This window comes from Pleurodeles waltl, chromosome 12 (assembly GCF_031143425.1).
Source record: "Pleurodeles waltl isolate 20211129_DDA chromosome 12, aPleWal1.hap1.20221129, whole genome shotgun sequence".
Classification (NCBI taxonomy): Eukaryota; Metazoa; Chordata; class Amphibia; order Caudata; family Salamandridae; genus Pleurodeles; species Pleurodeles waltl.
In genome coordinates, this window is record NC_090451.1 from 433263792 (window position 1) to 433277721 (window position 13930).

General features: G+C 44.3%; 1 protein-coding gene across 1 annotated transcript in view; it reads left to right on the forward strand.

Moving 5' to 3' along the window:
* Positions 1-13930, forward strand: part of BCO1 (beta-carotene oxygenase 1) — a 127809-nt gene that overhangs the window by 78011 nt on the left and 35868 nt on the right. Inside the window, exon 8 of the mRNA XM_069216940.1 lies at positions 8286-8391. Coding sequence (XP_069073041.1) covers positions 8286-8391 — 106 coding nt within the window. The remainder of the gene's footprint in view (positions 1-8285; positions 8392-13930) is intronic.

Below are 13930 nucleotides of genomic sequence, written 5' to 3' on the forward strand. Positions count from 1 at the left end.
AGACCTATGCAGATCTCTATAGATCCTCTCCAACGAGGCAGAAATGAACATCAAACTCCAGTTCCAGCAAATCAGACCCTCGGGCGTCAGCGAAGAGGACATGTAGAATGAGCGGCAGGGCCAGCAGATGTATCCTGGAATTCCACACCAACTCGGGACTCCAGGACAGCTTTGGAATTTAGCAGCTTTGTACCTCCAGCAGGTGCATTAGCCACCTTATACCACCAAATGGGCACACAGTCGAGGCTGCCTCAGGCCAGCCAAGGCTACTTAGCAACCAAGGGAAGAATGACCCTGAGTCCAACACCGGCCAACTCACAGCTGGACCTCCATTGGCGGTGATGGTGACTGGGCCCCGAAGGGTAAAGCCTGAGTCTACAGAACTGCATGGAACCCGAAGACAACTGTGGACTCTAACAGTTGTGGCCACCATCTTGTGCCACTACATGGGCACTCAGTCTGTATTGCGCTACATCTAGCTCGGATGTACAGCACCCTGGAATTGGAAACCCTGACCCCAGCAAAAGCTACTGTGGGGCCATGCCTACACCCCGCTTCCCCCATGAAACAGGGGTGTCAGGGGGCTCAAAGCTGATTTGACGGGTCCTTACCAGGTCCATGGCCACCATACTGCCTAAATTGGAGACCCAGGTGCTGTTCCTTCAATGACTATGCCTACTCAAAGAACAGTCAGGGGCACCATTGGAGGTAGGACCCTGGGGTTCAAAATCTTCTCTGAGCCATAAAACTACCTTGGCATCGAACAGCTGTGCAGTTTTCACAAATGTGGCCAGGTCAATCTGCTGCATTCAGGTGCCGATCATGACCTTACCTGCCTCTGCCCTCTCAGTGGGCATTCAAAACAGCAGGATAGGGCTAGCTATATGGTAATCTGGGCCCATGCGCCGCACTTGCTGCTTCATTGGTAAGGGCTTCAACAGAAACACTGGGCCCTGCCATCGACCATTGGAGGGTGCAACAAATTAGCTGGGCACCTCAGAGGGGCTCCCAAGAAATGGTGGCCTACTGGGGGGTGGGGCATGTGGTGCTTTGAATGCTTGCTTGAATAGTATTCTACTGACCTTCCTGTCAGAAGCTATAGATTCCTCCATCTAACACTGACCGAGTAACCGCTACTGCAGTAGAGCCTTGACTGTGCTAGAGCCTCAGCTGCACTAGAGCCTATCATAACTGCAGACTCTCCTGCTGCAGAAAGGATCAGGTCTAGCCTTCATATACAACATAGATGCATATCTATGGTGAAAAGTGCAGGGTAGGCAAGAACTTCAACAACCCTCCCCCTCAACAGCCGCATTGGGGCCTCATCGGGTGCATGTGTAGAATTCCAAATACAGTCATCTCTTCAGAGGTGTCCTCTCAAAAAGGGCCAAGAATGGGCACCCTATATTGCTCTCTTCACCTGGATCACAGCACACCTCACCTCACCGGGGGCATACTCTCAATGGTGTTATTACTCAGAACGCGTTTAAGAGCTTTGAAAAGTCACCTGTCTGACTATGATGGCTGTGATTATGGAACGATGCTCATCCTATGGATATGATGTCCATGCTTACCAATAAAAGAACCCGCTACAACTAATTCAACTGGAGGGCATGTTAATTACAAACATTCTCTTGAGTGCTGCGGTGTCTGTGATGGACTGAAGATTACACAGTCTCAGTATTTGTTGCAATAACATTTAATAAAGTCAGCTGACAGCTTCTGAGCATAGCCTTGGGCACTAGCACTCATTCTTTTACAAATTAAGCACTATCTTTCCGGCCTATGCACAGTTTCCCCACTGGCTGCTTCTGGTCTGGTCGAGCTCCCACCTACTTATTGTTCTGTGACCTAAACACTTATCTCAGATCTGACTCTGACCCTCACTACAGTGGCACATCCCTAAGATGTTCTTCACAATTTATCCACAATGATGGATGGTAACAGTCAGCAGCCAACACGGATGCATTAGTCCCACAAGATCTGGCTAACCAAGGAAGTGGACCATCCGGAGGTGGTGGGGTTGTAGTGGCGCCCATTTCTCAGGAATGCATGGAATAGTTCTGAGTTTCACTTGCACTGAGATTGACTCCATCAATACAGAGCTCAGGACATGACTGCAGGAAACACAAGAGGAAATCACCCAGCTTGGATGACCTAGAAAGCAACATTGATGCACACACATAGGATCAGGGACTCCTTTAGTGCAAGGTCCACGTTTTAGAAAAACAAATATGTAGAGCTCCAAATGAAGCAAAAAGTCTAAAACAGGAGTTGACCTCAAGCCATGGGACCCTAAATGTGTCACTCCTCCCTCGTGATGATTTTTCCAGATTATACCCAGAAGGTTCAGCAACAACGACATTCATTTCAGGAGGCATAACAAAAACTTAGGGCCATAGGAATAAAATATATGCTGCTCCTTCCGGCGAGGCTAAAAGTCCTTTTCCAAGACAAAACCTTGTTTTTGACACACCTGAAGCTACCTGGAACTGGATCAAAGAGTGCCCTAAACTTCATGTCAGGGGAGTAGTTGGCCCGAAGATGAGGACAGCAGTGGATCTGAGAGGAAGAGGGAGCAGCAGGAGGCCCCTCTGGTGGTTGGTGTACGGCCACCAAAAATGCCCTAGATGCAGAGACATGAGGGCCCAGACCTAGGGTCATGAGAGTAACACCAAGAGACATGATGCCTCCATGACTATGGAGGGTGCCCCTATCAGCTGAGGCTGCTCCACAAAAGATGCGATCACAATCACATGACTAAGACTTGAGTTCCTCACCTCACCACACTAACATATATGTAGCTATGGCAAAAGAGAACACCATAGACATTAACTTGTATTTACCACCTTCCCATTGACCAAGTGCATACTAATTGTAAACTTCTTTGGTTTAAGTTGTAGGTTTGAGAGTTACGTTAGAGGGAGGAAGTTAGCTCTTAGGGGGATCTGGAATGTCTAGAATAGCCCAGTTGGCTTTCCCCGTAAGGCACACAACAGGTACTTCTAGCTTGCAAAGTATGAGGGGGAACGGGGTGGGTTGAGGGAAGGGGTTGTTCAAGGTTTGAGACTAACCACATTCTGACCTTTGCATCTCAGACTGGGCACATCTGGGTGCTGTGCTCACACACACTCTCCCTCATCCCTAGACAGGTCATATGGAAAGGAGAGGAGAAGCTGGGCCACCACGGCCAATATCATTCTTATCCTGGAACGTGAATGGGCTACTAGATAACGTTTAACGATAAGCAGCGCTCAATCCTCCTGCTCCAGGAGATGCATCTCATGGGAACTAGGTCTCTGACAACTCCCCAGTTTTGATGGCGGTAGAATGCTCCCTCCCCCCACCAAGAGCAGCGACAAGCTGGTGTCTAAACAGATGGTACCTGTGAGAAGAAGATTTCAGAAACCTGTATACAGTGGTGTCAAAAGTCCTTTTGAGAAAACCTTGGGTCAGTTGACTCTTCAATGTGTCTGTGGGAGGCACAGAAGGCCACACTCCACAGAGATATAATAAGTTACTGCAAATGCCAGTGGGTCTGCCTTCATCAGAGGGTGGATGACCTCAAGACATGCATAATATCCACTGAGAGCCAATACATGGCCACTTTACAGGAGGAGCTCCTCCGCAATTCCCTTCATGGCCAACATGTCCTTAAACAAGAGCTCACCCAAGAGGCTATGGAAGGGTAGAAGGCCACCCGCAGCATTATATACAAGTGGAGTGACAAAACTAGCAAAATGTCACATTGGCTTTGCACACCCTACCAGTCAGGGCCACCTATGAGAAACAGCCAGATGGCCCACCTGAGGATTTAGAACAATTTGTAACCAATGTGCCACTACCACGACTAACAAATGAGCAATGAGAACTCTAGAGGCGGAGGTCATTGGTGAGGAGCTGGGGGTAGCATTGGACCACCTTAACGCAGGAAAGGTGCCAGGACCGAACTGATTCTTGGACGGATTTTGGCACCTGCCTTGGCCCACTACGGGTCCCCAAATGCTGAGCATGTTTAACGTAACCATAGATTGTGGTGTACTACCCCACGATTAGAGGGCAGCCAAAACTGTTGTAATACAGAAGTCCAGTACCCTGGCACTAAATGTGAAGAATACAGACCTATTTAATTGCTAAAGATTGAAGTTAAGGTCTTGGCCAAGATGCTGGCTAATACGCTGAATGGGAAAACCAGACAACATCTGGAGGGTCTAGAATGCTCTGGAACTGAGCAGGTACTTGCTGATCCACCAACTGCTTCTTTTGGTCGATTTCCAAAAAGCTTTTGACTCAGTTAACTGGGACTATCTTTTTGCCCTGCTCCAGCAATATGGGTTTGGTCTGCGTTTATTGGCTATGTCCGCCTTCTGTGTACCAACCTGATGGCGCAGTTACGGGTTGGAGGGACTGTTTCCCCCTGGTTCATTATCAGACGGGGAACCTGTCAGGGCTGCCCCGTCCCCCATTCTGTTCGCGCTGGCTGTTGAACCCTTGGTGGCATTCGTGTCTGGGCAAACCCTGGTCACTTAGGGCAAACATAGCAACACATAAAGATGATGGATTTAACCCAGATCCGTTACTGGGGGTAAGTGCTCCGTCCATCATCCTTTTGTGTTGCTATAGTTGACCTATGTGGCCAGGGTATGTCCAGACATGGGTTCCTTGCTCACTATGCCTCTGGATTCAAGCTAGCCTGACTGATAAGGGGTGATACCACGAATCCGGTCCCAAGATGCTTGGTCCTGTCAAGGGAGGACCTAGCCTGGCAGTTCAGGCTGGACTGTTCCCATGGGGAACAGGATCAAGACTAATTTGCATTTGGCTGGGTCCAAACAGGGGTGGCATTGTGATTAATTTAATCCAGATCTGTGACTGGGGGTGAATGTTTAATACGTTTCTGCACTCCGTCCATCATCCTTTTGTGTTGCTAATGTAGATTCCCCACTATCTGGCTCACAGACTGGCAAAGGCACCATCCCACTCCAACAGCTCAGTAAATATCATCACAAAAATACACTAGTTTAGTTTATGGAGGTCACCAGAAAGAAAGGAGAACTCACCTACAAAACCTGCCAGCTGTAGCAGGACACCTCTGTAATCTCTGTGAAAACACAGAGATTTCTGCCCCATAACTGATTTCTTGCATGACCACCACATCAGATAACAGTGATAACAATGGGGTCATCCTTCCAGTCTTATCTTCCTGTGGAAAGGAAAATAAAGACTTATACGTTCCCTTACAGAAGCAAAATCATTCCTAGGTCTCGCTTTCTAGACTAATGACCCAGACACCATCCAAAAGGACATTTCAAGCCAGCAAGAACTGTGCCCTAAATTGCAGACTATTCAATGCCACCCTAGCACTCGACAACCAGTTACTAGATCAAATGAAGAGGCCAAAGCGAATGTCATCTCTCACCTAAAAAACATAGAGTGGGGTCACAGAGCTTGAGTCCTCCAACCTCAGTCAGGGTGCTAAGGGGCGTTAGGCAATTGAGATCCAAACTATAACATTCTGTTCTAGGTCCTGGAAGGGGAAATATAGCCAGGGAAAGGCTGTGGAAAAAGGCACTACAGAGGTCCTGCACTGCACCTCCCACCTGCTCACCTCTATAATGTCCCTGTCCACAAGGATCCTTACTCGCAAGGGGTTACAAGTGTCCCAAACTTGAAAAGGCACTACCTGCAAAACATAGTGAGGGCCCCACACACTGTGAATTTTACAGAACATTACTCTTCTTAACATAGACACAAAGCTATACATGAATATCTTAGCAGGGCACCTGGAGCCCCTTCTTCCCAGGCTGATTGATCCTGACCAAGATGGATTAACCTGCAACCGGCAAGGTGCAGATAACATGAGGAGACTTGCTTGTATAGTTAACAAAATCTTGTAAATGGAAGGTCCTGGCCATTATCCTCTCGCTCAGTGCTGAAAAAGCATACATCCATATTAGCTGGGCCTTCTTGGGTACAGTGGTGGACAAACTTCGGCTGGGCCCGAGGATGAAGGGAAAGACCTTGGCAGGATATAAAAACCCAACAACATCAGTTAGGATTAATGGCCAGTTCTCCCACTGATTCCCATTGTTTTGAGGTATTAGACAATGGTATCCACTCTCCAACCGTCTCTTTGCTCTTGCTGTTGAACCTATGCCTATACAGATTTGGACCTCATACCAGTGTCAGGTATTCCTTTTGGGGGATAATCACTCAAGATCTGTCTCTTTGTTTACATGGTCCTCACATTGACCAATGCACCGAGTCCTTCCCTGAGGTCATAGACCTATTTGTTTGCTTGAACTGGCCTCTGATTTCAAGTTTTACAAGAAAACAAAATCACACATTTTGAGTCACGATACCAGCCTCAAAGGGGGCTCATGCTCCACACCCTGAGCTAGTTTCACAGATCCCCTTGGTCCAATAGATATCTAGACGTTACCTCTGTGAAGAAAAGGGATAACAGAACCAAAGCTCACTGGACAGAGCTCCGTTAGGAAGTTCTGGAGCCAGCCCCTTTATTTATTATGGCTGGCACAAATCAAGGCTTGCATCCTGGCTGCACTTCTAGGAAGAAGGGGAGGAGTTTGGGGTGACCAAACTTGGTAGGATACTGAGCGGCTCGTCTACACTACATTTTTGAATGGGTGGCAAAGAAAAGTTAAAAGAAAAAGATCCACATGGATCAAACTGTAGCCTGCAGACCACTTTGTGATTTGCCTAGACTTGTATGACAGAACCAATCAGAAGTGTATATCTTGAAACTCCAATAAGCACGGTCCTGAAATTTGGAACTATGTGGCATTCAGGAATGGGCTTACTAAATTCCCCTACACTAACACTCCCATCTGCCCTAAACCAGACTTGACCCCAACAATGGCTCCTCTGTATTTCGGAGAGTGGGTGGTGGGAGAATGCAAAGTCCTAAGTGATCTGTTTCAGGGAGGTGTCATAAAGTCCTTTGAACAATGTAAACAAGAATTTCATGCTTACGAAAATGCGCTGCAGTACCCCCCAGAGAGAATCTGCCTTTGAACAGATGTATCAATGGTATTTAACGCCTGTACACCTCGGGCGCATGTTCCACTCCACCTCCAACACAGGTTGGTTTTGCAGAAAGGCACCTGGAATATACATAAATATTTGGGGTACTTGTTTGGTGATACAGACCTTTTTGGAAGAAAAAATTTGGGCATATTAAAGACACACTGGGGTAACCGATCCCTACAGACCCTGGCACTCTACTACTGTGACTGAAAACTGACACATTGGAGGGAATAACCTCAACAGGCATGTGGCAGGAGCGGCCAAGAAACGTATTGCCCTTCACCAGAAAAAGAAGACACTGCCTCCCATCGCCCATTGGTTCAATAGACTCTTACCCTCACCATGGAATAAATAACTCACAACCTTTTCCAATCAGAAAATACATTTACAGGCAAGTGGAAACCAGTGATTGATTACCTCACTACACTAGAATTCACTTGCATCAGACCCCCCAGACTGCGGGCATCGCAGCTTTTGATGAAATGTCCTTTACTGTACATGAAGACACAAGTAAAGCTCCCAAACATGACACCCCACACACCATAGCTCTGGAATGTTCCAAACAACTTCCTGCCAAGTAAGGCTACTTCTCAGTACCAGAAGTCCTGGCACACACATGGTACACTGTTCATGACAAAGGCTGTGCTTCTTCTCCTTTCCTCACAAGGGTGGCAATTGGGTTGGGAGACTGGAGGTTGTTTAATTCTGTTTTGTGTGGGAAAATGTTTTGAATAGTTGAGTAGTTGCTGGTGACAACTTTCTGAATAGCAAAACATGCCTGAAGTGCCCCACGTAGGTGCTCTCATATGATGTGACAGTAACATTGCTGTAGACCATCAGTTTTTGTTAAAAACATTTTGAAACATAATCTGCAGGTCCTATTATTTGCCAGAGTTTTCTCCAGCTTAATTTCAGCAGGTTTGACCTGCCAATATCTATCTGAAGGATGTATGTGGATTTATCGCCCTCCTACTGACTTGTAATTGTGATGCTGCTCAAACAAGTGTTGTTTGCTCAGGGATTGTTAATTACTGGGTACTCATAATCAGGACCATTGACAATAAATTACTTTTTCAGTACTGTACTTCTTAAAAATAGTACAATTCTCACTAGAGGGACACTTGTTAAGATATTAAATACTGAAGGAGATAAAGAACAAAGTTGGAAAATATCAACAGGATTTTATAGGGTTAAAAGAAAGAAGCCTTCACTACCCTTTGGGCCTTTCTCATTTTTAGAATGCAGAAGTTGGAACAAATTTCATCAAACTCTTGTCAACTACTGCAAAAGCACTGAAAGAAAAAGATGACAGCATTTACTGCCAGCCTGAAGTGCTGTGTGAAGGTAAGAAATAATATGTGCATTTATTTGTATTTATTTAAGAAACTAGAGACTCTCTTTACATAATCATATAAGGGATAAAGTACCCTCTACTGTACAATATAAGGATACTACAAGTTACTAAGGAAATCCATGACCCTATATTCTTTTATGAGGTTATGGAACTCCGACGTGACTCGCAATATCCTTATCTTGTACTGCAGGAGAGCTACTTTATCCCAAATAATACATGGTCACACCAACACCTTTCCCACAAACCACTTAAAACCTTGGTGCATAGCTCTTTCAGAAAGAGAGAGCATGCCTTCAAACAGGAATAAACATAGAACCTCTAGTGCAAAACTAAACACATTAAAAACATGTTACGGATTTGTGGGAGACGATATTAGAAACAGTCCAATATGTCATTTAAAAAAATAAGCTGCACTAAATCACAATGTGAAGAAACATGCAGAAAGATTATGACTTTTCTATCATTATGTAAAGGTGCAAGAAATAATCATGTCCTTATGCTAGTCGCTAAAAGCTAGAAAAATAGAGCAAAAGAAAGAAATGGAACTCATAGCTTGTTACAGTATAGTTATGACGTATTTCCTTTCTAATCGGTGGGTGGCTTGGTTTGTCACTAGTTGATGAATATACAGAAATTAGAGATGTGCATTTATATAGGGATTACAGAATCCCATGTATTATATAACACAATTCACTGTCAGATTATGGAGATACAATAAAGGGAGCAGGTTTGGTGGAGGAAAACTGGTGGATGGTACCTGATCATCATGGTGAAATACCTACATATAAAAAAATACCCCCACAGTCACTGCACCAATAGGTGCATCCGAAACAGGTAGACATACTTGTAACAAACTGATGTTAAGACAAAAGTGGCTGCATAACATTTATGTAAAAGAAGCGAAGATGCTCTAGTTGTGCACAGAGATAAAATCACATTGTGGGCCTGATTAACTAGGAAATAAACATAAAAAGATGGGCAGAGATTTATATCTCCACTGAATGCATTTTTACTTTATTTCCAATTCATATTCTCTGAATAATGCCACGAAATGTGTGGCAGGTGTAGTTTCCCAGCCATACAACTGGTAGTCTTATATTACATCTCCTGTGGCCTCTTATTCTTTCTGCAAGGAAATCTTGAAAGGGTAGATTTCCGCAGTGCAGAATAGAGCCAGCAAATGCCCATTTATGTATTTTTTCTGCACAAGGAACACATCGCCCTCAGCGGTGACCGCTGCAAATGTCAAGGGGGGCTGGAGAGGATGATAGGGACGGGGGAAACAAATGAAAAAAAAAAACACTTACCATTCCCTTCGCTGTCGCCTCCTGCCGGCTCACTCCTCTGCTCTTCTGGTGACCCCCAGCATTCACTGGGACACCAGTACAGGCTCCCAGCAATCCTGGTGCTGCTCTCATGCTAAACCTAGCATGAGAGCAGCATCAGGATTGGTCTGAGCGGCTTGGTTTGCTGCTCAGACACTGCATGGGAGTCTGTGCAGTTTCTCCAACCCGGCTGTGCAACCTGAGAAATGTAAGTGTGCATTGGTGTTTCGCCGGCCTAAGACACAAACATGTGCACTGAGGTGCATTCTCTCCTCCTCCTCCTCCTCCTCCTCCTCCTCCTTCCCCTCCCATGGCTCAGCCCCACCCCTCCCTTCACATGCTGGCTGAGCCAGCAGCAGAAAAATAAAACGATAATGAAATATTGTTTTATTTTTCTGCTGCTGGCTCAGCCAGTGCGGCGACGATCCTACGACATTGCGGAGGAGCTGCCCTTGATCGCCACTCCCTTGAGAAAGCCCTTCTGCTACACCTCCACTAAATATTGCAGTGATCCAGTCCCCTTCCCATAATGGAAGGGTAGCTACTCCTGGCCTCTAATTTAGCATCTTTTAGACATCTTCCAGGTGGGAAGTGAATGGATCTGAGTTTGTGAATGCCCACAAAAGTATATGCTTGTGGGCATTCACAATCTTGCAAGGCTAGCTCCACCTTGTAATACCCACTTTCCAACCCTTCTATGGTATTTACTACTGCACATTTAGTGTTGCAGAGAGATCTACAGTGGTGAATCCATTTGTGCCTGCCAAGAATCCTTTTGTGACTTCCTAGAAAACGTAAACAAGGTATTTTTGGCTGTCAACTCAAGCGTCCGGACCAAAATACTTTTCTTCCTAGGGCCCTCTGTTCTTTGAATGATTTCAATGCAGATTTCTTTCATGAACCAGAGCCGACTCAGGTGGCCATTGTCAAACAAATATCATACATTTAATTTCCTCTTTATGTTTCGTGAGGACGTTTTCACAGTGACACTGCAAACCACCAGTAGCTGACACTAACAAGTGGAAAACGTCAATTCCTTTTCAGTTTTTTGAGTTCTGTAAGACCTACATTACAAATAAAGAATGAAGTCCAGTGTTAGATTAGATCATATAAAATATGAGCCCAACGCAGCTCACAGGTTCATTTCATGAAACTTTACACCATCACGTGCTTGTAGTACACAAATACCAATGAATATACAAAAAACCTCTAAAAAGGTTAAAAAGCATAAATATACTAATATCATTAGTGATAAGAAAACAAAGGGCATGCAACATCAGACAAAACAATGTCAAGTCCACATAGAGGAAAACAAAACTTTCATAAAAACTTGACACGGTCATATACCTACTAGCTCAGTTCTCCAAATAACGTCAAAAATATCATTTCATCTTGAGGAGAGATTAAAAATTAATGCCCAAAACCATCAGGAGCCATATTAAATTCAGGAGGCAAAGAATACTAATACGACGTCCTTGCAGCATACAACACTGGGCATAAAAAGAGAACAAGGTCTAGATCTTGTACACCCGCTGTGCGCAGCTTGCGTATAATGTCTTACCTTTTTTTCCTTCCATGCAGCGGTTATAACTCCTCGGAGGAGCAGGTCTAATTTCATTTAAAAAAATTACTCTAGGAACCTGATGATCTAAATTCCACTACAGATATGATTGTGCAGTTTTTTTCTTATAGGAGACGCTCATACAGGAAAACATACCATTCTATTACAAGCGTCTCTACCCGTTTTCATACTGAGGGATGGGCAAGAATTCCCAAGGAATTACTTGATCTCAGCCCTATCCATGTTCATAAGTGCTTTTCCCAGCTTAAACAAATCTAGGGCAAGAAATAGATTTTTACCAAATGAGAAATTAAAGCCATGTGCCTTCACAATTTCAATGGATAATAATTTCCTCAAAGTAATGCCTTTAGAATGCACAAGTCAAAGCTCCCAACGTAATACTGTAGCCGTACCAGACACAATAGCACTAGTAAGACCTAGTTCTAACCTAATGGTACATACCGGCGCCAATGTATTTAAGAAACAGAGCTTTTGAAGGATTTTCCCCTCCACCACATCCATATATGCTCAGTTTCTATTATCCGTTCAACTTCAGATAATAGACAGGTGGAACTTTTATTTAATCTAACATAAAAAGATGTAAAACATGTCTACAACCATGTACATTATAAAATCTTGGTAGCCCATTTGCATGGGTAGTTCTTCTCTGAATGATGTTGGATATGTGTACCTTGTCATTTAATGAAGAACTACAAATCTTCGCCAAATACAATGTTTAACAAGCATGGCATTTAAAGAATAAATGTCATAATAGATAAACAATTCTGGTCATTCGTATAGATAGTTTGATTGCTACAAGGATTCGCAATCTCCATGTGAAATATTGGCTAGGGTAAATATGAAGGAATCAGAGGCGACACACCTTTTCAAGCACGTTGTTCCCTAAAAACGTATAATCCTTGTTATTTCCCCGGTCCTGAATATAATTGCCACCTCTGATAATGGAAATCCTGGGGGAGGGAAATAATGGAGATGAATTTAAAGCCCTTCTGATCAAGACCCTAATAATTCACATTTAACTATTGCATCTCATCTGATAGAAAGTGGAAAAAGGAGAGGAAAGTTAACAAAAAAAGGATCAACGGCAAGATGCCGGGGCCTAACACAAAGCCCCACATCCCACGAGGAGCTCATGGGTTTCTGGTCTCCTGGTCCAAAGTGATCCCTCAGCCAGCTTTCATTTGTGCCCTGAAAATCTGCCCGGGGGTGAGGGTGACTCCACATACTTTTCCGGAGTGGAGTGGCCTTTAAATTTCAAATACGCCTCGTAAGGGGAGGAGATCCTATGTTGAGCCCTTCATTTCAACTATAAATTACTACATAACATCATTCCTTTTCAGAGATCACCCTTTTTTATCATGAGAGGTTGTATATCATTGTGGCTAGTGGTCTGGTCCGCTGCGTAGAACTGCTGCTAAAACTCTGTAATGGCAGCGTGGCATTGTGTAATTATCTATACCTGCTGCCGTCCTTTGTGGAAACTGACGCTTACGGTCTGTTATCGCTCCTACAATTCATGCAGACAGACACTCGCTTCCTGCAAAAAATGCAAACATTGTAGAAAAAAACTGGCTTTACTTGTTTAAATAAAAAGCTTAGTTTGAATCCACAGAGTAAAATGTTCAGGGCCCAGCAGATACCACTTGGCTACTTTCAGCAAAGAATAACCGTCATGGATTAGTGGATAGAACAGACCGCTCGGTGCGGAGTTTAAAATGCGTGAGAGCAGTGAATAGAGAACAAGATTAAATAGTCAGTGGTGTTACGCAAAAGGAAAGGCTGCCTTGAAAGATATAATTAGGGAAGTGGCCTTCAAACTTTTTAAATGCTGCTTCCCCCCGTGTAAAAAAAAAATCATTGTCCCACAAATTTCACAAGTATTCTGTGAAATTGGCGATGTTTCATTATGTCTAAACATATTTAAACATTTCACTTAAGTTTCGTTATCCCTTTTAAAAATGAAAATACATAATTGCTAAACATACTAATCTGGTCAGCCAGGCCTTAATAAAGTGTAAAAGTATCCACAATATCATAATCAGAAATAAGGGGGGGGGGGGATCTGGGAGTCTGAGGAATATTTAAAGCCCCTTCCCATTTGATACCTACTCCCAGCCAGGATATAAATTACAAAAGATGTTAGTGACAGCTCAGTACCGAGTAGCTTACTGCCACTCATTTTTTTTCACTTAAAACAAAGCAGTGTTATATGCATGATGCTTCTCTTGGGCAGAGCCGAGCGACACCCCCCCCCCCCCCCCTTTCATTGGCATCAATTAAGGCCCTTTGGGCGGGGGGCTTCCCCCCAAATTGAAGACTACTGTATTAGGGGTACCTGGAATGCCCTCCTCCTATGGCTTTTCTACTCACCCATAAGCATGCCATGCCGTTAGACTCTCAAGTTAATGTTATGAAACATCATCTTAAGGATTGTTGGGGCCTTGGGCAATACATATATTTGGGGCCCCTATTCAGAAGGACATTTGTTTTACCCAGTACCTGCAAGTTCAAGCTGGCATGATACAAAAATATATTTTAGAGATGCGGTCAAACAAAAATAGTTGAAATAGGTCTTTCTCGTGGCTCAAAAATTCCTTAACATGACAGGGGCAGGGAGAGAAA